The sequence below is a fragment of the Macaca mulatta genome, chromosome 17, assembly GCF_049350105.2.
Source record: "Macaca mulatta isolate MMU2019108-1 chromosome 17, T2T-MMU8v2.0, whole genome shotgun sequence".
In the NCBI taxonomy this organism is placed as follows: Eukaryota; Metazoa; Chordata; class Mammalia; order Primates; family Cercopithecidae; genus Macaca; species Macaca mulatta.
This window is the reverse complement of record NC_133422.1, coordinates 31,182,594-31,206,978: the sequence shown is the minus strand read 5'-3', so window position 1 is coordinate 31,206,978 and position 24,385 is coordinate 31,182,594. Positions and strand designations below refer to the sequence as shown.

The 24,385-nt window shown below is 45.5% G+C and overlaps 1 protein-coding gene across 10 annotated transcripts in view; it reads left to right on the top strand.

Moving 5' to 3' along the window:
* The window catches only part of ATP7B (ATPase copper transporting beta), an 81,649-nt gene that overhangs the window by 42,282 nt on the left and 14,982 nt on the right, over window positions 1–24,385 (top strand). For 6 of the 10 annotated variants that reach the window (XR_013407653.1, XM_077973839.1, XM_077973838.1 and 3 more), the window contains 10 exons: window positions 1,746–2,003; window positions 3,816–4,087; window positions 7,126–7,287; window positions 10,270–10,346; window positions 11,853–12,027; window positions 13,619–13,852; window positions 14,551–14,642; window positions 21,711–21,838; window positions 21,949–22,103; window positions 22,314–22,448. Coding sequence is in view for 9 of the 10 variants with exons in the window: in XM_077973839.1 (XP_077829965.1) it covers window positions 1,746–2,003; window positions 3,816–4,087; window positions 7,126–7,287; window positions 10,270–10,346; window positions 11,853–12,027; window positions 13,619–13,852; window positions 14,551–14,642; window positions 21,711–21,838; window positions 21,949–22,103; window positions 22,314–22,448 (1,688 nt within the window). In the remaining variant the exon portion in view is untranslated. The remainder of the gene's footprint in view (window positions 1–1,745; window positions 2,004–3,815; window positions 4,088–7,125; window positions 7,288–10,269; window positions 10,347–11,852; window positions 12,028–13,618; window positions 13,853–14,550; window positions 14,643–21,710; window positions 21,839–21,948; window positions 22,104–22,313; window positions 22,449–24,385) is intronic. The other 4 variants (XM_015121114.3, XM_015121113.3, XM_028837571.2 and 1 more) reach the window with 1 other exon arrangement.

Genomic DNA, 24,385 nt, shown 5'->3' with positions numbered 1-24,385 from the left:
CTGAGATGCTGGAGGACAGTGGAATAGAAGGGCCTTGAATTTTGAGGGAGAGTGTCAGGCTGGAAATGCAGAATTGAGTGTGGGAAGATGACAGAGACCTAGGAAGAGTGACTGTGGGATGGGAAAGAAGCAGGGGGGGGGTCTCCTAGTCACCCTGGACATAATGCAAGCTGCAGAGGCCAAAGTCTGAGTCGTATCTTCCCGGGTTAACTAGGGGAGGCCGTTGGAGACCTCAGCAGCTGCTTCAGGACCCTGGGAAGGTGGGAGCCCAGCCTGGCTGGTGGTAAGGGTGGAGACCACTAGTAGCTTAAATTAGGGATAAAGAGGGTGATAGGTGAGTGGAGATGGTTGAGAGAAATGCTGAAGGTAAGGAGGGAAGGGGCACATGTTGTGAGGGGCAGCTTGTGGGTGGTGTGTTGTAACCGATTAGGTCCCAGACATGGGCCCTGCACGTGCGTGTCTTGTGGACTGGACCAGGACATGGCTGGCTTCCTCGGCCTTTTGCCTGGAGCTCGGTACTGTAGGGAGCAGCGGGCCCAGCACTAGAAAGAGCTGCCTTGGACGGCACAGGCAAGCCCACCAGCAGCTCAGTGCTCAGGGATGGCTGGACTTTGGTTTCCCACATCGTTTCTTGTGGTCACTGAGATAAAGTTTGTTCCTTGAAAAGTTCCCTCAGCTGTGAGTGTTTTCTGCCTCCCCTCTGTGCCCACAGCACACACCCACTGCTGAAGGGAGCGGGCATTCATGTGAAGCGGCCTGGCCCTGTGTTGTGCTTTGTCTTTTGTACCAAGTTTCAGGAAGGAGTTTCTTTAAAACAAAAATCAATAAGGAAAACACAGTAGAACAGTAAATCCTGTACACAAAAGGTGAGAAATATAGTATAAGGTAAACATCTGCCTGTTTTTGTGTGATGTTTAAAGTCTTTCAACCGTGCAATCAGGTAAAAAGAAGTTAGCATGAAGTGGTAAAAAGAAATTAGCGTTAAGCTACATATTACAGAATAACTGGATTTGATTAAATAAACCTAGAAAGAAAAGAATAGTGATTTTTTTTTTGATTGGGCAGGATTATGAGAATTATGTTTAGCCCAAGAGGTATTTAGGGTATCAGACTTAGCAAATAAAAATATAGGACATCTACTTAAATTTTAATTTTTCATAAACAATGAATGATGTTTTAGTATAAACATGTCCCGCTCAATATTCATGACATATGTATAGTAAAAATTATTTATTGTTTGTCTGAAAATCAAATTTAACTGGATGTCTTGTATTTTACCTGGCAACTTTAATTTAGAATAAACCATTAGTGTGCCAGTTTGTATTTGAAGAGCCGTTCTCGATTGATTGGGAGCTCCTTGAGGACAGCCTTGCGGTCAGCGTGATTTGTTTCTCCTTGGACTCAATAGCACCCCGCATGCAGTAGGTATTCCTGAAGGAAATGAAAGTTAAGGTGAAGTTACAGGGTAGCTCAGTGGAGGGATTTAATACAGAGAACTATTTACAAAGGTGTTAGAGAGCTGGAAATCCAAATACGCAATGGGAAGAACCCCACAGATTAACAACAGCAGGAAGCCCCCTCGTCCATGGTGGCTGAGGGACAAGGTAGTTACTGGAGCCCAGGGGCTGAGGCTGCTTGGTGGGAGCCGGGACCATGAACCCTCACCAAGAGCCCTGAAACCTCTTGTTCTGAAAAACATATTATTTGTTCTTCTGATTTGAATATTTTCTGACATTTTATCCTAGAAAACTGTTCTACTAGCCCTCTTGGAAAACACAGTGCTGGGAATTCCATGGTGCAAACTACAGGTGGTACACCTACATCTGTGCAGGAAGTGGCTCTCCACGCTGGAAGTCTCCCTACAAACCATCTCCCGGACATCTGGGCAAAGTCCCCACAATCAACCAGAGCAGTGGCACCGCAGAAGTGCTTCTTACAGATCAAAGGCATGACCTGTGCGTCCTGTGTTTCCAACATAGAAAGGAATCTGCAGAAGGAAGCTGGTAAGAGGTGAACGCCCATCTTGAACTTAGGAATGCTGCTTATAGACCTCATATTCTCCCTTCAGAATATCCAGCAACTGTGTTTATCAGTAGCCCTGATAACCAGGTAGCAAGTTCATTATATAGCATAGATGTTTGTCTAATGTCCTCGTATAACTGGTAGTCTGTTCTTTAGGAAGTATTTAGTTTGAGATAAAATATATCTCTGAGTAAGTTAGCCATTGAAAATCCAGTTTAAAGGTCATGGTACCTTCTATGGATAGACTTCTCAATTAGATTGTGCTAGTATTATTCCATATTTTGTTCCCTCCCATCCCATCAACCCCTTACTATAAAATGAATAAATAACCTGCATTTTGTATAGAAGTTGCAATTTCAAATATTCTTTCTTGTTGTTCCTGTAAACCAGAGAGTGTTTGCAGAAACAACAGGACAGAAATGTGTGGAAATGTCAAAGTTTTGTCCTCCAGAATGCATTTCCAATACTTTTAAACTTGAAAGTACAACAAAATTCTGTCCCATTTGTTTGGAAAATTTAACCATGACTCTACCTTGCCACCAGAATCACTTTCTCTTTTCTTACCCCAGTGATGTGTCTTTTTACTTGAACTCCCTGGCCCTTAGAATCAACCCTGAATTCAGATGACATGTTTTTCCAGCCTCTTGTTCACTATGCATTATAGCTTCCTGCAGCTCTAGAGTGACTGTTAGCAGATAGAGGTGTTAATAGGAGATCATTTGTTATCCATGGTCTGACTGCTCATAAAATTAGCCTATAATCTCCTGTAGCCTATGTTTCTGTTCCTGACTTGAATCCTCATTTTTATCCCGTGTGGCATCCTTTCTGAAGCACTTCATTCCTTTCATTTATTTGCATGAGGCTTTTTTCCCCATGTTAAACTAACACAATAGTGTTAGCAAGATTGTGGGATTTCTTTTTCATACCTGAAAGTCATTAGAAACTATAAAATAGTAAGGAAAACCACTTTTGAAAATTCTTTATTTTTTCCTTGTATGAAAGTGTCTGGAGGAAAAAAAAAAAAAAAGATATCCTTTCTGTAACAGCAGTCAATAACTGCAGACCACACTACTTACTCCATTGGTGTCTTCTAAAGCCTGAGTGAGAATGTGTCCATATGCTGGCAGCATGAGCATCACCTTGGGGCTGGATGGACCTGCAGAACTCAAACCTCCTCCTAGACCGACTAGTCAGAAGCTCTATTTTAACAGGGTCCTTGGGTGATTCATATGTCCATTAAAGTTTGAGAGGCATTGTTCTTCTAGAATAGTGGCTGTCAAACTTCCCTGTACATTAGGATCACCTGGGGAACTTTTCTTTAAAAAATGACGCCTCGGGAGGCTGAGGTGGGCAGATCACGAGGTCAGGAGTTCAAGACCAGCCTGACCAACATGGTGAAACCCCATCTCTACTAAAAATACAAAAATTAGCCAGGCATGGTGGCACATGCCTGTAATCCCAACTACTCAGAAGGCTGAGGCAGGAGAATTGCTTGAACCCTGGAGGTAGAGGTTGCAGTGAACTGAGATCATGCCAGTGCACTCCAGCCTGGGTGACAGAATGAGACTCCATCTCAAAAAAAAAAAAGAAAGAAATAAAGATGCCTGCCACCTACCCTGAGAGACTCTGATTAGGTTGGTCTGGGTTAGAGACCAGACATCATGATTGTTAAAGGCTCTCCAAGCAATCCTCATGTGCAGCCGTGTTTGAAAACTGCTGTTCTAGAGGATTCTGGGAAGATGTGTTTCTTTGTTCGGTTATGTTGACTTTGTTGGTTATGTGTCACCCTGGAGGTCCTGCGTCACCCTGGAGGTCCTGCCCACCCAGAGTGTTACAGGTTATGTGTCACCCTGGAGGTCCTGCCCACCCAGAGTGTTACAGCCGTGACCTGATGGTTCCAGGTGTTCTCTCCGTGTTGGTTGCCTTGATGGCAGGAAAGGCAGAGGTCAAATATGACCCGGAGGTCATTCAGCCGCTCGAGATAGCTCAGTTGATCCAGGACCTGGGCTTTGAGGCAGCAGTCATGGAGGACTCCGCAGGCTCCGATGGCAACATTGAGCTGACAGTAAGTACGGTGGGTGCGTTTTGGGGTTACAGGCTTCTTCTGACAATTTGCATTTTGGACAGCATCCATCTTTGTGATTAGTAAATTTCCCCATCTTGGACATGTCTGGTTTGTTGTTGTTGGGTATTTTGTTTGTTTCACCTTCCTTTGAAGCCGACAACAATGACTTGTTCATTTTGAGAAAGGTCAGTTACGTTAAAGAGTCATGGGGAGGATCCCACTGAGAGTATTAGGGGTGTTAGGAGGAAGAGATGATGAGCTGCAGGAGTATAGAAGAAAGAGGAATTAAAGACGGTGGACTGCCCTGAGCTGGGTGGTTAGGGGGAGTTGAACATGAACACAGTCCTTCAAGCCTAAAAAGAAACTAGCATGCCTGCAACTATCTCAAGGCAGTAGAGGGAAGTCCATGTGGTAGCAAGTGCTGTTCTAAGAGAAAAGGACTTATGATAGGTGCATGGGTGTCTAGAGGGCCAAAGTGCTCCACAACACTCAGTCTGAGGGGAATGTTCCAGGTGGTGATTGTTGCCAGTGTTTTGGGTGGGGAGGTATTGTTTCCCATCTGTCTACATGCCAACACATTATCAAAAACAATGGGTGTATCTGATGCGTAGAACATACTATGTTTGAAAGCACTTCTGTACTTTTTGTATAGCTCTTTTTGTGTAAGCAGAGGGAGACTTAGAATAACTCACAGAGAATTGAACGATGCTGCTTTACCCAGGTCATCAGAGGGTTTCTACTTCCTTGTGTGTTTTGTCAGTCATTAGTGGTAACTGGATGTTTGAGGGGAAAGCATTGAGGACACAGAGGCCCGTGAGCTCCTGAGCAGCCGTGTTCTTTGTGGAGCAAACCCTTTGCTCTGGTAGGGCCTCTGTGTGTCTGGAGGGCACAGCTAATACTTGCTACGTCACAGCTTTGGTCAGCCCCACAAGAGGTGCCCAACAAGAGGGGCAGGGTCTCTGCTGCAAACCTCGGGATCTGCATGGGGACATCTCTGCCTGCTCAGACTTCTATGTGGAAAATCTAAAGCAAGAGGATTATTGGAAAAGGTGTACATTTCTTTTTTTTTTTTTTTTTGAGATGCAGTCTGGCTCTGTCGCCCGGGCTGGAGTGCAGTGGCCAGATCTCAGCTCACTGCAAGCTCCGCCTCCCGGGTTTACGCCATTCTCCTGCCTCAGCCTCCCGAGTAGTTGGGACTACAGGCGCCCGCCACCTCGCCCGGCTAGTTTTTTTTTTTTTGTATTTTTTAGTAGAGACGGGGTTTCACTGTGTTCGCCAGGATGGTCTCGATCTCCTGACCTCGTGATCCGCCCATCTCCGCCTCCCAAAGTGCTGGGATTACAGGCTTGAGCCACCGCGCCCGGCCGTAAGGTGTACATTTCTTTTAAACAGTTTTTTTTTTTTATTGCAGTGTTCTTTTTTAAAAACCATGCTGTATTAATAGTTACATTGTCATCACATATTCAGATTTTATGTGAACTTCTGTATTTAACTGGTCTTCTAGGAAATGCTGACCACTGATCCTCAGAAGAGTGAATTGTCTCTTTACTTCATATTTGCCTAATATATATCCCAGGAATAGCACGTCACACTTAAGACTTCCGTTTCCCATGTCAGGACGCACAGCATGGTATGGCACAAGCAGTGTAGGCTTTAAAAACTGGGTTTGAGTTTTGGCCCTGTCGCTGCAGGGATACTTCTGAACCTGGTCTGAGAAGACTCGCCTCATGCTGCAGATGGCAGTGGCTCAGAGCAGATTCTGGAGCCAGCCCATCTGGGGACGTGCTTCAGCTCTACCCGTCACTGGTTGTGCGACTTTGGACAAGTTCCTAAACCTCTCAGTACTGCAGTTTTGAGACCTACCTCTTAGGTTTGGTGTGAGCAGCACAAGGCCTAGGACAGCACCAGTCACTTTGCAAGTGCACAATAAATGCTACTTATTATTACTGTTGTTATAAAAACAAGCAGAGAGCAGAGAAGTACCACAGAAATATTTGGAGACTTGATTTTTAAAATTCTGTTGGCAGTCACCTGCCAACAGGTAAACTCCTAAGTTTGCCTGGTGGTCCTTGCATTCCCATTTTTACCTTGGGTCTTGGGCCAAGTTGAATGCATTCTGATTACAGATGAGCTCCCCTCTTCCTCTTCCCTAATTCCAGATGGGACCCTTGGCTCTTTAATCTGGGATCACCGATGTGAATTTCAGCATGCAGCTCCAATCACGTCATTCCATTGCTCATTACCCCTCAGTGACTTCACATCAGGTGCTAGCTTAGCAGCACTTCAGCTGGCTGCTCAAAAGCCTTCAGGCTGTGGACCCAGCTAGCCCTGCAGCCTTCCTTCCTCTCCCTTGCGCATCCTGTGCCCAGATAAGCCTGGCTTTTGATGTTTGCCTGAACACCTCATGCTATCCTGCCTTTTGTCTTTTTCGAGCTTCTCCTTCTGGTAGCATCCTTCCCTTCACCTGTCAACACCCTGTTTGTACCTTGGGACCACCTTTGATTACATCTCCTGCATCAGCCACTTTTCTCCTATTAATAAGAGGTATTAACATCATCACCCTTGGAGCCAGCAGAGCTCTAAAATAGGGAGGATGCTAGCAGCAGCTGCAGACCGCATGCCAGCAACACTTGGGATTACCGAGAGTATTTCAGGAGTGCAGCGAGTTTCACAGAAGTTCACTTCCCCATACAGGCATTAGTATCCCGGCTTTGCAGTGAGGTAACAGACAGTGGAGAGGGGCTTATAAAAACCCATCCGTATCAGAGCCGGAAGTCAAGCCTTGGTCTGTTGCCATCTGCTTCGTGATTGGCTGTCTTCTGTACCTGTTTTGGGAAAGAGCTACTGTTTAGTCCCTGAAGCCGCTGGAGGAACGTTGAGAATCTCACACGCGGGGTTTGGAGGTGTAGTCCAGGGTCTCGAGAGCAGTGCTGAGGAGGGAAAGGCTCATGGCTGCCTGTTACCCAGACTCCCCAGACTGTCTTTCACAGGCCACCTTGATCCTGGGTCTGTGGGATTCTTGCCATCCTTTGTTGCAGATCACAGGGATGACCTGCGCGTCCTGTGTCCACAACATAGAGTCCAAACTCACGAGGACGAATGGCATCACTTATGCCTCCGTTGCCCTTGCCACCAGCAAAGCCCTTGTTAAGTTTGACCCGGAAATTATCGGTCCACGGGATATTATCAAAATTATTGAGGTAAGTCATTCATTAAAAAATTGTACTCACCTTTTTAAAAACAGTAATATATAGTCAGTGAAGAGAAATGAGAAAATATAGCTGAGAAAAAATGAAAATAACCTAAAATTCTTTGACTTTTCCCATGGAAATAAGCTCAGTCATTTTAAAATAAGCTGAAGGTAAGTAAATAGTAAATAATCTGAGAGAGGGTATCAGTGAATGGGTAAGAGAAAGATGAGGAAAAGACATTATTATTATTGTTTTAATTTTAAATATTCCCTAAGAAACATCAATATTGTCAAGATACTCTGTACATAGGGTTAAAGTGCCTAATTGTAATTTTTAAATGTGATCTGTGCCCAAACCAAGTATCTGTAGAGCAAAGGAATGTTGGCCTTGGGAAAAATGATACCACATTTTGCCACTATGCCAGGCCAGTCGGCCAGTCGGCCAGTCTTGTGGTGGAGAGCTTGGCCGCTTCTGCTTTGGAAAATCAGTGAGAATTTTCATGCATGCCCTGCCTCTTACTCCCTTCCCAGTTTGTCCATAGACATGCCATTTCCTTTTTACAGTTTATACAATACTAGACTATAAGAGAATGAGCATCAGTGGTGATCTGAATGGGTTAAGGCCGTCAAAACTGAACAAGACTAAATTGTAACAGCTAGTAAGGATAAATTAAGTTTAGTGGGAACTACATGTTATAAAATTGCCTATGAAATGAAACCTATTATAGCAGGATTAATGTAGTATCCTGAATTTTCTCTTCTCTGTGTGTGTGTGTGTGTGTGTTTACAGAGAGATGCTGTCTGTTATATGGCCTGGGAGAGGTTTTTTTTTTTTTTTTTGAGACAGTCTCCCTCTGTTGTCCAGGCTGGAGTGCAGTGGCATGATTTCGGCTCACTGCAACCTCTGCCTCCCAGGTTCAAGCAATTCTCCTACCTCAGCCTCCCAAGTAGCTGGGACTACAGGCATGTGCCGTCATGCCTGGCTAATTTTTGTATTTTTACTAGAGATGGGGTTTCACCATGTTGGCCAGGCTGGTCTCAAACTCCTGACCTCAGGTGATCTGCCTGTCTTAGTCTCCCAAAGTTCTGGGATTACAGGCGTGAGCCACTGCACCTGGCCTGGGAGAGTTTTTGTTTTGTTTTGGTTTTTTTTTTTTTTTGAGACAAAGTCTTGCTCTTGTCCCCCAGGCTGGAGTGCGATGGCGCGATCTTGCCTCGCTGCAACCTTCGCCTCCCGGGTTCAAGTGATTCTCCTGCCTCGGTCCCCCAGGTAGCTGGGATTACAGGTGCCTGCCACCATGCCCGGCTAATTTTTGTATTTTTAGTAGAGACGGGGTTTCACCATGTTTTCCAGGCTGGTCTAGAACTCCTGACGTCAGGTAATTCACCAGCCTTGGCCTCCCAAAGTGGTGGGATTACAGGTGTGAGCCACTGTGCCCAGCCCCGGGAGTGCTTTTTGACGTGGAAATGATCCTGCTGCTGATGGTCCAGGGCTCCACCCTTGAAGGCAGACAACACAGCTTTTTTATCAGCTGAGGAAAGATGCTCAGAGAGGTTAAGTAACTTTACTCACAGTATCCAGCTCACGGACAACAGAACTGGTGCTCAAACCCAGGTCTTGTGCTTTCGAGCTTAGTGGCCTTTGTGAGTCTAGTACACCACAAATCTTAAAGAACAGTAGTGATATGGCATCGATGAGGCTCAGACATCAGACTGATGCAGTCAACAGCAAGGAGAGTCCAACGTGGTGCCTTTGAACATGTCTTTGTCACCATTTCTGATTTTTTTCTTTTCTTTTCTTTTTTTTTTTTTTGAGATAGAGTTTTGCTCTTGTTGCTCAGGCTGGAGTGCAGTGGCATGGTCTCAGCTCACTGCAAGCTCTGCCTCCCGGGTTCAAGTGATTCTCCTGTCTCAGCCTCCCAAGTAGCTGGGATTACAGGTATGCACCACCACGCCCAGCTAATTTTTGTATTTTTAGTAGAGACGGGGTTTCGCCATGTTTGTCAGGCTGGTCTCAAACTCCTGACCTCAGGTGATCCACCTGCTTTGGCCTCCCAAAATGCTGGGATTACAGGTATGAGCCACCGCGCCTGGCCAACCCTTTCTGATTTCTGATATCTCGCTTGCTTCTACCCTACCCAACCTGGTAAGTGTAGTGCGGCATCCATGCTGACCTTATTTGGGGAATATTGCTAATGTCTGTTCTCCATTCTTGCATCTCTGGGCCATTTTTTCCCTAATATGATTAGGCTGGTGTTAGTTGTAAAAGGATTTGTCTTTAGACAGTCTCAGCTGCTCTTTCTCCCACCCCAACTTTTAATTTTTGTGTAAAAGTCGCAGCACCAGAGTTCTGGGGCCCTTCTCTTAATTGTGCTGCCAGACAAGAGCATTCCTGGCACTTTTTCCTGTGTGTTATTCATAAAGAGTATCAGAGATATAGTGGTCAGATGAACGTGGTAACAAAGCGCTTGAGTTAAACTGTGAGCAAAGCACAAGATTGCGGTGTAGACTCTGTTGGGGCACAGCGGAAGCTGTGCTTCCAGTTGCTGAAGAAGCCAAGTTCTGCCACAGTGGCAAGAAGCCTGGGCTGGAAGCTGGAGGCTGGAGCTCTGGGTCCAGCTCTTCTGAGAAGGCTGGGGTTTTGGGCAAGGTATTTATCCTCTCCAACCTTCTGTTTCCTCATACATGGAATGAAGGTTTCTGGCCATTAGGTATTTGGGATTCCTTCGCTCAGAAATGCTGAGTATAAATTATAAGTCAGCACTGCTCAGCTTTGGGGTTGGGGGAAACTGTCTTCCCAGAAGTGCTAAACTTCTGCACAGGGTTTGTAGGGCTATTGGGTAAAGAAGTTGTGAGCAGAAAGCCCAAAGTCTTCTGAGGCACTTTTAGATTAACTTTCTAATTTCCAAAGCTGAAAAGTGCTTTCTACCAATGCATGTTTTAACCAAGTACCTTCCTCCTTTTCCCCCACCCCTCTCTTTTTAATGACAAGGAAATTGGCTTTCATGCATCCCTGGCCCAGAGAATCCCCAACGCTCATCACTTGGACCACAAGATGGAAATAAAGCAGTAGGTAGAACACAAAATATAAACTCTAGCTCTCATCTAAGTGCCATCTTCTACCTGGGCCCAACTCTGCCTGCTGGTCCTGTCTTCCCATGGTGCCTTCCTCCTGGATTAGCTGCCTTTACCCTTGTAATATGAACCCTCTAAAACAGTGCTGTCCGAAAGAAGTTCTGGAATGATGGCAGTGTTCTGTGTCTGCACTGCCCGGTGTGATAGCCGCTAGTCACATGGAGCTAGTGAGCACTTCAAATGCAGCTAGTGTGACTGTGGAAATTAATTTTTAATTTTTAAGGAATTTCAATTTAGCTACCTTTGGCTAACAGATTGGACAGCACTTAAGTTGGGAGGGAGGGAGAGAGTGTAGATTTTTTTCCTTTGGTATTGTTTTCAGACTTTATTTGCATGGGTTCTAGAACTAGAATTTGAGGACAGGCATAATGGCTGAGTGGAAAGAAAATGGCCCAGGAGCGGAAGACCTGAGATCATTCATTGTTTCAGATGGCCACTTACTCATTCAGCACCATAAAGGCTGCTGTTGTGTTCAGGGCAATGTGCTAGGTGCGGGGATAAATATCTTCCCTGTCTTGGAGGGGCCCATAGTCTGGCTGAGAAAGAGTGAGTGAGCAATGAAATCAGTGGCGCTGGCAGATTCTGGAAGGTCTAGGAAAACTCCAAGCAGGGGACATAAGATCTGAGCCTCAAAGAATGAGTGGAAGTTTGCTTGACTGGACGAATTGGTCGGGGGTACCCTCGGGGACTGCTGTGGCTTGGTTCAGTAGGCATGCCCGGGGCACAGGAGGAGCTGACAGGAGAGGCATCTGGACAGCCAGTTGGTGGTCTGGTTCTTGAGTAGCAGTCCAACAGCCTAAGACTTCAGCCTCACAGGCCGGTGGTTTTCATGTCATGTTTTAGGTGCATTTGAGGTTCCACAACCACTCAGTTGGAATTTCATGGATGCTGCAGCTAACATGAGACCACAGCTGTTGGCCATGACCCCCGATTCCAAACTATGGTGTTCATTGAGACAGCCAGTGGTCACTGTTCTCATGGACTCTATTTTAAATAATTGTTTAAAAATTGAATATATAAATTTATATCAATAAAAGACTGCTTTTATCTGTTTTTTCTTTGGGGGTCTGTATAAGATTGCACTTTGAAAAGAGAGCTAAGGCAACCAAAGGCCGAGGATGGTAGTCTTCTTTGGGGCTAGATTCTCAGCTTTGGGGCCTCAGTTGCCTCACCCATAAATTGAAGGTAACCACGGTGTATGAAGGCAGGGGCTGGGCCTCAACATCTCTGGAACCTCCTTGTAGTGATGTTTAGACCTCTAGATGCTCCCTCAGATGGCCAGTGTCAGAAAGAGGGGGTCTTACTTTCATTTTAACCCTTGGTCTGTTCCAGGCATGTGACAAAGGCAGGTCTTAAACTGAGTTCTCAGGAGGGGAGTGGCTTGTAACCCAGGTGACAAGCAGTGTCTGATTTATCTGTGTTGCTGCATTTGTTTTCCAGGTGGAAGAAGTCTTTCCTGTGCAGCCTGGTGTTTGGCATCCCTGTCATGGCTTTAATGATCTATATGCTGATACCCAGCAACCAGCCCCACCAGTCTATGGTCCTGGACCGCAACATCATTCCAGGACTGTCCATTCTAAATCTCATCTTCTTTATCTTGTGCACCTTTGTCCAGGTATGTATTAGAAAGGTGGGCAGACCTCTCCCCTCCATGTTGTGTGGCCCTCAGATGTTCTGCCTGCTAAGCACAAACATAGCCCTTTAGCTTGGTTTAAATGGCACTTTATTGCAGCTTTCATGCCCCACCCAGGCAGTTGCTGCTTTTTTTCTCTCTTATGACTAGTAGGTGGGGCTTGGGGACCCTCCAATGTGGGGGACTACTAAGGGCCTGGTTTCACTGTCAATTTCAGTTGATTTCAAGTGATCAGAACTGTCCCTGGAATAGCAACCTCCTTGCTGCAAGGTGTGGTGAACTCTGTCTCCAATTTGCATATTGTTTAGGTTAATTTACATTTGTTGTTGGAAGCAACAACTGGATCACCCTTGAGCCCATGCTGCTCTTGAGTGTTCTATCTTAAAAGGTGGAGATATGGTCCTTAATCTTTGAGGAGGTTATAATTTAAAGAGAAAGACATGAAACATCTGCTTTGGTGGTGATATTAAGGAACTAGCTGTGTGTCTGGTGGGAAGTGTGCCTCTATGCATATATTTTGGAATATAAAACTAAATCCCTGTCCTAATATTGGAATGTTCAGGGGCTATTTGGGGGCAAGCATTGGTAGGCTGGATTTTTTTTTTTTTCAAGAGAATCTCACCCTGTCACCCAGGCTGGAGTTCAGTGATATGATCATTGCTCACTGTAGTCTTGAACTTCTGGGCTCAAGCGATCCTCCCACCTCAGCCTCCTGAGTAGCTAGGACCACAGGCGCCTGCCACCATGCCTGGCTAGACAGGATCTTGCTATGTGCCCAGGTTGGTCTCAAACTCCTGGCCTCCAGCAGTCCTCCAGCCTCAGTCTCCCAAAGCACTGAGATGACGGGTGTGAGCCACTGCCCCCCACCTGAATTTGTGGTTTTCTATATTTTGTTTGATTATAAGTGTAATGTACACTATTATTAACAAGTCAAACCATACTGAAGTATAAGAAGAAAAGGGGAAGATGCCCTTTCACTAATCACATTCTGCCTCCCGCCCAATCTCATTCCCCAGTGTTGCTATGGTAATATTAATAGTTGGGCATTTGGGCATGAATCTCTCCAAATCTTTATATTGAGAAAATGCACACTTGTGTGTATGTGTATGTTCATGTAATACAGATACAGACTTTTTTAACTGAAATGGGATCATATGAGATAGACTGATGTGCAACTGGCTTTTTCACTTAACCATGTATTAGACATCTTTTATGCCAGTGGCTTATAGATAGAGCCCATTCTCTTTAGGGAGTGGAATGCCTTGTACTGTGTATACTATAAATGAGTCGTGATTTTTTCCCCCCAATGTTTCACCATTCTCTTATTAGCAGACATTTGTGTTGTATGCACTGGGCTTTCAGGGTCTCACATGCTCTTGGTCATCCATTCCTGTGGACAGTAGTCCTCTGAATGGGAAAGTATATTTCATAAACGCATATCACAGAGGAAGAAGTAATGTCAAGACTGTGCACAAAGCTAGAGGCTTTGCCATCCCAAGGGCACTCGGCCCTGTGTCGCTCCTTGAACTCTCCTCCCTACGTGCTGGCAGCCTTCACTGTCCTTGTTTTTCAGGTCCTCGGCGGGTGGTACTTCTACGTTCAGGCCTACAAATCTCTGAGACACAGGTCAGCCAACATGGACGTGCTCATCGTCCTGGCCACGAGCATTGCTTACGTCTATTCTCTGGTCATCCTGGTGGTTGCTGTGGCTGAGAAGGCGGAGAGGAGCCCTGTGACATTCTTCGACACGCCCCCCATGCTCTTCGTGTTCATTGCCCTGGGGCGGTGGCTGGAACACTTGGCAAAGGTAACAGCAGCTTCGGGTTCAGAAAAGAGCTGCCGCTTCAGTAAACAAATCTCACTTCTTCTGAACACCATGTTTAGAATTACTAATTATACACAGTATAGAGACATACTTAAAGAAATAAGAAACCTCCATATAATTAAGGTGCTCTAGTCACTAATCTCCAAATTGGTTACTACTTCTGAAATCCCAGCTAATCTGGTTAATTATTAAAACCATCGTTCAGGTGTATTGTGTAAACTAAAGAACCCTGACCTTCAGGTCAGAGCCTTCATTGTCTCTTAGTGCACAACTGAGTATATAGTTGGTCTAGAAATCCCTACATCCTCCTCAAGGTCATGCCATTTTTAACACCCTCCATTGTCCCCAACACTGAAACGTATCTTATAAGAGAATGGAACTCAGGCCCTAAAAGAAATTAGATTGAACCGCAAAAAAAATGGTCAGTGGGAAGACTGTTTCCACGCTGAAATGTAATTCCCAGACCTTGGTGGCACGGGCACTGTACATCAGTGTGGAAGTGACACGCGTGGCCATCGGTGGTGGATGGCAAGTAATGCCCACCTGCAGAATCTTTTATCGTGCTGTACGACTGTTTCTCTCACACCAGCTGTCTCTAACACCACGCTTGTGACTCTCAGGCTGGGTTTGGACAGGTCTGCTTTCAATAGCTCTCATTTCACATTCTGGTTATTTCCTAGAGCAAAACCTCAGAAGCCCTGGCCAAACTCATGTCTCTCCAAGCCACAGAAGCCACCGTTGTGACCCTTGGTGAGGACAATTTAATCATCAGGTGGGTTATGTTATCAAACATCTTTGGGGTTGGTGTCTATCAACCTGTATGAGCTGCGTCAGATACCCATGTTGTATTGACATTGCAGTAGACCTTGTCAGTGTGGGCAGAGACACAGTAAGATCCGCCCTCTCAATCCAGTTACAAAAGCAAGGCATTGAACTATAAAACAAGATTTGTAGGCGGTGTGTGTGTGTCAAATGGCACATGGGAGGTGTAGATGATTAGTATTCCAGGAATTAAGAAGAGGAAGGCTAGTGGTGGTCAAGGGAAACTTCACAGAGAACATAGAGTATGAACTAGGCCTTCCTAGTAAGATACAGATTCAGACAGGTGGAGGGATAAGGACTTCAACTTGCTAAAGAATAAAAATTGAAGGAGAAATTTATCGTCCTCATAAGGTTGCCTGATATTAAAAATAATAATTATTATTATTCCTGGAAACTCTTGTTGCATTTATTATTTGCTAGACTCTATTCTAATCTGTTTGTATTTAATCTAACCAAAGATGGAAACTTTCTGAGGAAGGTACTATTAATACTCTTAATTTACAGATGAGGAAACTGAGGTTCAGAGAGGCTAAGCAACTGGCCCAAGGTCGCACAGGTATTCATTAATGGAATTGAGATGTAACCCAGGCTGGTGGATCCAGAGTCCATTTTCTTAACCTTTATACACACTAACTCTTAATGCATATTTAATAATATGGAAATTTTTGCTAATTAAGGCTTCTTGGGGTTAGCTTCTTTTTTATATTCTAGGCGATGGTTATTTCAGCCCTCCTTCATATTCCTAAAATCTCTCCCTGGTCCCACCACATTTTCTGTTAGCCTGTGGTCTCGCTTCGGACTGCTGGAAGGAGAAGCGTTCAGATGGAAACCCTCCAGTTCCCTGTCCCTCAGCCTACACAGCTAGCGTCCTCCGTGGCACCTCCCACTCCTGCCCCGTTGGTGGGAGAGGTGTCTCCTCCTATGCCTCTACCAGGGAATCTGTCTCTGTTGGTTTTCTCGGTGGTTTTTGGTGTCTCTGATTCTTATCCTCCGACGTCATGCAGACTCTAACCACTCCCATTGTCAGAGGCATGGTGCCTTGCCCCTCCCCTGCATGTCCTTGTCCATGTATCACACTGTTGCTGGAGCCCGCCTGCCCTAGCTGTGTCCTGGAGCCCTGGGTGTGAAGGCTGAGACAGACCCCTTGCTTCCCCATGGGGTCTGCAGGGCTGGTGCACCTGGCCCTGGGCGCGCCCTAGGTGAGTAGAGGAACTGACTGGGGCCACACGGATGCATGAGTGTTCATGAGGCACAGGCTGGCTGCCGCGCGGTGGCACTGGTTTTGTTCTGGATGCTGGCTTTTAAATGATCATTGCAGTTGTAGGAATGGCAACTGAGATTTGAGTCCTTCTGGTGTTCCAGGCTCACTCCCCAGCACTTGCCACAGATCGTCTAGTTCCACTCTATAGCTGTTCCATGAGGCAGCACTGTCATCATTGCAGCTTTCCTCAGGAAGAGCCAAGTGCAGTGAGGTGGAGTAATATCCCCAGAGTCCATGGCAGGCAGGCAACAGAGCTGGGATTGGTCCCCTGGAGGCACTGAGCCCCCTCAGCCACTCTGCTGTGCTGCCCCCATACAGGACCCTGTGTGACAGCACCTGGCATGCTGGGCTCTGGTGTGCCATGGGTCTGCAGCAGTCACATGCCTGGGCTGCTTTTTTTCTCTCTTATAAATTAATTGCATGGAAGTTTCTGAGAAGTGAAAACATTTAGACGGGGAGCCAGGCCGCTGGCAGCTGTGTTGGTTTTGACTCACGTTTCCTGTGACTCGCCTTGCTAGGGTCTTCGGTACAGTTTGAGGCGCCTCTGATGGCACTGACTGCAGTTGCTTGGAACTATTCCAGGGATCTGAACAGGAGGAGAAGGCATCTGCCGGCCGAAGTGCCCACAGAGTGCGTGCAACACCTGTCATAACTCAGTTCTTTTCCAAGAATGCCGATTCATGTTTTTGGCTGTTGGACACATGGCCTGACTACTACCATGCAACATGATAGGACATTATTAAGCTGGGGCCAGAAGACCAGAGTTCAGTCTGCCTTTGGCTCACAGTTTGGGTGTGGTCATTCCTACTTGCCTCCTGACAGCACACCCCGGGCCCACCCCTCTGTCCCAGGCCAAGGCTGCACCCACTGCTGCCTGGATTGCCACAGTCTAGGCCTTTCCTGAGTTCAACCATTCTGTGCTTTGAGGTGCACTGGGCACTGGTCTCCCAGTGACTCTGCCTCCCACGGGGCCCTCCCGCATCTGGGCCTCTGCCTGTGCTTTTGGTTCATGGCACCATCTGAAGGCCCCCAGAGTTTCTCGCATAACTGCCTTCTTTCATTGAGGCTTGGGCCTCTTCCTCTGACTATCCCTTTGCTGGGGACACTTGTGCTTTCTCTTTACTCCAAGTCTTGGGTGCTGGCAGCGTTTCCAGGTGCTATCCATCTGGCACACTGTAGTTTCTTTCCTTGCTGCTGCTGTTGCTTAGTCTCCATGGGCTTTCAGCTCTCCTTATCCCTTGTGAATGGTCCTTGCGGTTCTGGTGGTGATGCCTCTGTCTTTGTGTGTGACACACCGTCACTGGGACGTCTGACTCTCCCATGTCTTTGGTTAACAGCTGTAGAAAGCTCATTCTTAAACCTACATCTAGATCCCAGAGACAACCTGCCAGTGGGAACGTTTTTCTTGGGTGGCTGGTAAAGTCTCAGACTCGGCCTGTCTGTATTTTTCTTCACCTTCCCCCACTTTTTCCCCAAAAATAGTCCCCTTCCTTGGTGCCTGTCTGTCTCAGGGAAAGGCACCCTCATGCCAGCTCCCAGTGTGTCCTCTACAATGCCTCCCTGCCCTCATTCACACATCTGCACTCCATTCTCATGGTTCTAGCACCTCCGTCTCTAGGGGCGTCATCTACTGGCATCATGCTGGTCCAGGCCACCGTGGCCTTGCCCTTAAAGCACCGCAGCTGTCTCCTTATACTGCTTGCAGTCAGGTATCCATCCAGTATTTTTCCACATTCAAACCAGTGATCTTTCTGAAAGCACAAATTGATCGTATGACTCTGTATTGGAAAAACCTTCAACGGCTGCCTGCTGTCCTTAGGATCAACACCACCTTCCTAACGTGGCAGTGAGGCCCGGCGTCTGCCTGCATGCCTGTTGAGCCAAGCCTGTCTTGCCATCCCCTGCCTTGTGCTCCAGCTGCCCTGCACCACTGGCAGGTCCCAGGAAGGGGCTGCCTCTCTCTGCAGACCTCTGCACACATTCTTCCTTCCCCTCGAACTCCCTTCTTCCTCATCCTTTGCCTGGCTCCTTGCCTTCAGGGCTCAGCATGGAAGTTGCATCCTCCAGAAGCCTTTCCTGATTCCCCAGGCCTGACTCAGCTGTGGCTCCTCAGTGCTCTCAGAGCACTCTGTGCCTCAGCCGCCCTGGGATGTAAACACGGCAGGTGCTGAGATACTCACTAGTGGAATGTAACTGCTGTCAGATGTTAAAGAAACATTGCACACATGGGTGTGCTTGATATTAAAAGGCTTGCACATCCCCATCCCCAATCTCCCACGTTGAAATTGTGTTTTTTGTTTTTTGTTTTTAATAATTGATGGGGAAACAAATTACATATCATATGTAGACCAGTGACCATAATGCTGTAAGTTTTTTCTTTGTTTTCTTAACTTGTGTTTAATGAGGAAGGGGAGTAGAAGAGAGGAGACAAGTGAAGTAAACAGATTGCTGTCAGAAACTCTTAAAGATGAAGAAGTGCTGTGAAACAAACCACTGTCTTTTAATTAAGAGGGCTCCTATCCCTCAGTACTTGGAGAGGAATAGTAGATTCTGAAGAATAAATGCTATTGAGATTCACCAGAAGGAGCCACATTAACTCCCATAAAGGACTATTCTTCTTAAGCTGCTTAAGTTAGAAATATGTGGTTAATTTAGATCAAAGGAGAAATTCAAAGTTAGATTTAAGAGATTAGCATTACTAAAGATTTCTTAGACACCCAATTGTACATTTGTGCCACTTTTAAGTCTCCTTACAGAAGTGGACATTTTAAAACTTAGTGATTAGGTTCTGCTGGAGGAGGGTCTGACCTTTAGTTCTTAGGGTCTTTCATTTCTGAATTGAATGCAGGGAGCTCCTCCTCCTGACTTGGGCTTCTCAGGCCATGTGGAGACCTCTGTGGGATGATAAATCCTCCAGTTTGTACAGAGGAGGCCTCAAGGGCATTGTTGAGCCTGGACTTCTCCATCCCTGGAGGACTTTAAAAATAAGCATAGAATATTCTTGGGTTGTCGAGATCCTTCCCTTCTCCTGGCTCACTCAGCCACCAAACAGATTAACACAGGTATACTCCCAGCACTAAAGATTTCAGTCTTTGAAAGTCTCCTTTTCAGTGCTCCATTTATTTTGATTGCCATGATTGAACTTACTGTGTGTGTCTTAATTGTCCATCTGTGTGTCTGCTTTTAGTTATGAGGCTATAAACCTCCTGAGAGGAAGGCTGTACTGTGTCCTGTTTGTAACCCCAGGCTACTCTGGTGCCTGGTACACAAGAGGCCAATCAATATGAAAATGTCAATTAAGAGATAATAAAAATCACCAGCATTCACTGGGCACTTACTGTGTACAGGTGCCATACTAAGCATCTCACATAATCCTGGGAAGTAGCCAGACTAGCCTTGAATCCTCATAGCACAGAGACTGTTCCTGAACAGTTTTTACAAAGGAAAATATTGGTGCAAATATTTAACATACCTACCTGCATATGGTAGTTACTACGTTTTATATATTTGCACGTAGCAACATTTTAATAAGTGGGCATGTATGTTCAATTTTGTGCCTTTCTAAGACATCTTCAGGTTTTGCTCAAATAGGGGTAATAAGACTCACCTTGTATGTTTCTGGGAAGATTCAGTGAGATAAAACATGTAAAAATCTAGCACAGTTCCTAGCACACAGTAAATGTCTATTTCTCCTTCTCAAGTAAATGAGATGACTTTTGTCCCTGTGGTAGTTTAAATGTAGTCGTCATAGAATGAAAGGAAAGTGTAAAATAACCTCAGGGCCCTGCTTGCTTTCCATGTACGCTCTTCTGGCTTGTTCACCATTTGCTCATGAGCCGGTGTTACCTCTACAATTAATTCTGTTAGGCCCATGCCATGCTTTTAGTGAGCTGCTGCTGAAGCTGGCCCTGGGTCATGGGTGCCCTCCCTCTGGCTTTGTCTCTGTTCCTGCCGTCTTCTCCTCTCTCGCCCACAGAATCTCTGTCTCTGCAGGGTGTGTCCCACCAGCGCACAGTATGTACAAGACACAATCCCCACTTTAATCCACCCTCCCTTCTAGTGCTCTGTTTTTCTGTTCCTTCACAACAAGCCTTCTTTAAAAACGGGACTTTTGCTGTTGTCTTTGCCTTCTCACCCCATGCTCTCTTAGCCCATTCTAGTTGAGCCTCTGCCCTTACCAGTTTCTGAACTTGGTTTGGCCACAGCCATCAAATAATTTCTGTATATCCTAATCCAGCATTGCTTGTGTTCAGTCCTCATTTCAGTCTCTCACAAGTATTTCCCCCTTGTCTGTTTGATTTTTTTTCTTTTTTCAATGTGTAACTCACATTCACTGCAGCACACAAACCCTATGTGTAGAGTGTGATGAATTTTATGTATATTTGCCCCTGTGGAACTACTTGTGCAGCGTTTGGTGCTGTTGGATGGGTGCTCCCTCCTCCTCCGCCTCCTCCTCCTCATTCCCATTCTCATTTTCCTCCTGTGTCACTGACTGGTCCTTCAGCTTCTGCTCAGCCTTCCGATGGTGGAGTGTCTCAGGGATGAATTCTAGGACCCCTTCTCTGTTTCTCCGTTCACTCCTAGGGACGCTCATGTGATTTCATGGCTTTAAATGCCATCTACATGTGACAGCTCTCAGGTTTGTTCTCTACCTCTGACCTCTTCTTTCCAGTTCAGACTCTTATTTTCAGCTCCCTAGTTGATATTTCTACGTGGAAGTCAAATAGGCATCTCAAACCCGACATGTCAAAATGAACCATTTCTCTCCATCTCTTCCCCTTCTCTTCCCTCACCCTCCCTTAGCTGCTTCTCCATAATCATCTCCATCTCATTAAATGGTTTCTATATCCACCCAGTTGCTCAAAAATGAAAATTTGGAGCTCATCTTTGATTCCTTTCTTTACCCTCACATTTAGTGCTTTTTCACATCTTGTTGACACGTGATCTAAGAATATGCTGTGTATTTCTTCTCCCTTGCTCTGTCGTCCAGGTTACTTCCATCTTCTGCTTGGGCTACTGCAACAGCCTGACTGTCCCCCTTACTCCTGTGATCACCCCTACAGCCCATTCTCATGCACCAGCCAAAGAGATCACTTAAATGTGAATCAGATTGTGTCACTTTCCTGCTAAAGCCTTACATTGAAAACCCATGCTCTGCTTCAGGAGACCCGGCATGATCTGGACTCTGCCTGCTTCTCTGACCTCAACTTGCACGTCACTTACTTCCTGCCAGCCATGCTTGCTTTCTTGCTGTTTCTCAGACGTACCCTTCCTGCCTGCCTTAAACCTTTGTGTCAGTTGTTTTCTCTCCATGAACTTCCTTTCCCTGTGTGTTGGACCTTCTTGGCATGCAGGTCTCAGCTTAAACGTTACCTTCCCAGAGAAGCCCTTCCAGTCTCCTCCTCCCTCTGCCACTCTAAGAAGCCCTCCAGTCACGTTATCCTGGTTTATTTTCATCACAGCACTTATTAATATTTAATACCTGATTCTATCTTGCTTGTTGTCCATTTCCACCACAGAACTTGTCTTCATGAGATGGTAGGGCCTTTGCTGTGCCATTCACAGCTGTGTCACCAGTGCCTAGAACAATGCCTGGCATTCAGCAGCTGCACGATAAATATCTGTAAATGAACAGATCAAATGAATACTGTTGCTCAGTATAAGCAAGCGTAGTATAACTAGTGTGACAACTGGCCTAGAACCTGACCTGGTGACCGAATGAGTGGCCATATGAGTGATGAGTGGCGTCTGTTGCAGGGAGGAGCAAGTCCCCATGGAGCTGGTGCAGCGGGGCGATATCGTCAAGGTGGTCCCTGGGGGAAAGTTCCCAGTGGACGGGAAAGTCCTGGAAGGCAATACCATGGCTGATGAGTCCCTCATCACAGGTGAGGCGGCTTGTTTTATGTTCCCTCAGGCAGGTATCATAGCAGCTTTCAGGTCACATGAGTGCTGGATGGGGCTGAGTAAATGACGGTTGTCTCTTTCCTGCTTCTAGGAGAAGCCATGCCAGTCACTAAGAAACCCGGAAGCACTGTAATTGCGGGGTCTATAAATGCACATGGCTCTGTGCTCATTAAAGCCACCCATGTAGGCAATGACACCACTTTGGCTCAGATTGTGAAACTGGTGGAAGAGGCTCAGATGTCAAAGGTAATGAAGACATTTTTAAAACGAACTTCATCTTTCTCATTTTAGAAATTATGTCAAGAGTTCTGGGAAATCAGACAGTTTTATTGAGTAGAGATTGATTAGTAAATGTGGTTAAATGAGGGAGATTATCCCAGTCCTTATCAATGCTTGTGGTGGTTTATTTCTTCATAGGTTGTAATTTCCCACGGTCTTGGTGTTTTCTTTTCATAGGCCCCCATTCAGCAACTGGCTGACCGGTTTAGTGGATATTTTGTCCCACTTATCATCATCATGTCAACTTTGACGTTGGTGGTATGGATTGTAATCGGTTTTATCGATTTTGGTGTTGTTCAGAAGTACTTTCCTGTAAGTTGAATGCCTTGGGCTGTATGGTGGTTGTGTTTTAAATAATCTACTGACACTGATCCTATTCTTTCACCTCTTAGATTCACTAGGCTTTAATTATTCATTGCATTTTATTTGCTTGCTTCTCTTATTGACAGCAAAATTTAAGCCAGAGCGGGATAAACAGTCACTCTCCTTCTGCAGGTTTCTATTAAAGTTCTCCTTTGCATTCTACTTAGATGATTTTCACAGACACCAATTGGTGCTCAGTTGTAATGCTTGAAGCATTTACAATATGTATTATTGGTCCCTTTTGAGTTTATGAGGCATACGTCATAGAAAATAGCTCACTTTAAATGTCAATGGCATGATAATATTATTTAACACATTTTAAGAAAAATATGTTTTGATGTATATATTTACCAGTACCATCTTTGACCTCCCAGCTTCCCAAGTAATGTGAATAGCTTTTTATGTTTTCTTATTTATTTATTTATTTATTCATTTGAGATGGAGTCTCCCTCTGTTGCCCAGGCTGGAGTGCAGTGGATTAATCTCGGCTCACTGCAACCTCCGCCTCCCAGGTTCAAGCAATTCTCCTGTCTCAGCCTCCCGAGTATCTGGGACTGCAGGTGCACGCCACCACGCCCAGCTAATTTTTGTATTTTTAGTAGAGATGGGGTTTCACCATGTTAGTCAGGCTGGTCTCGAACTTCTGACCTCAGGTGGTCTGCCTGTCTCGGCCTCCTAAAGTGCTGGGATTTCAGGCATGAGCCACTGCACCCAGACGTGAATAGCCTTTTATAGTAAATGTTTTCTAAACATTGTATGTTTAGGCAATGGCATATACATTTTTTAGTTTAAAAAAGTGGTTGAAGAACACTATCTTAGGAAATATGGTTTTATTAAACCTCAGAAAAAGAAAGGAAAATACAGGCCACCCCTCAAAAAACGTATTTTCTTGAGGAATAAAATCTATATTACATCTGTGATTCTCAGTTGGGAGCTATGACATTTTTGGTTTTTGTGACTGAGGGGATGCTGCTAAACATCCTACAAGGCACATCACAGGCCCCTACGACAAAGAATTATCTGGCCCCAAATGTCAGTAGCACTGAGGTTGAAACCTTGATAATGTACTTAAAAAACTAATGGCACACTTAGAACAGTATTTGGTACTGTTAACGGCACAATGAGCAGAACAATGAGTGGTAACATCACCATGAGTGGAACAATGTTTTTACCTTATCTTATTCCTAGTCCAGTCTAATGCTTGTTATACCACAGAGCCATAGAATAAGAAACCAAACTGGGTGTGGCGAAGCACCTGTAGACTCAGCTACTCGGGAGGCTAAGGCAGAGGATCCTTTGAGTCCAGGAGTTTGAGGCTGTAGTGTGCTGTGACGGTGCCTGTGAATAGCCACTGCACTCCAGCCTGGGTAACACAGCAAAAAGTACAAATATGGAATGGATAATTTTTTTCTTTTAAAAACAATTCTGCACATAATTAAAAGTATATCAAATATTCTCAGGACACATGTCATTTACTAGGATGTCATTTTCTCCCTCAAATTTTCCATCTTAAATTGAAAAATGTTCAAGTTAAACACTTTCTGACATCTAAGGAAACTCAGTGCTCTTAAAAGTAACTTACAGATATATTGGTAGAATGTGCCAGTGGCTATCCATGGCACCTGACCGCCTACAATTTCGGCTTTTTCGGGAGAGCAGTGCCTTGGCATGTGGCCATGGGAAGACTCAGTCCTAAACAAGTTGGAATCTGTGGCTTTCTGCTGTTCCATGCCTTTCCATCTTACTTTGGCTTCTTTTGTTTTTATCTGCAATATCAGGGAGGATGCTGGCAAACGAGGTACTGCATGTTCCTTTAAGATACTATCATCTCTCTGCTGTACGAAAGTCATTGTAGGGAAGGGCTCGTGGTAACTTCCAGAAGTCCC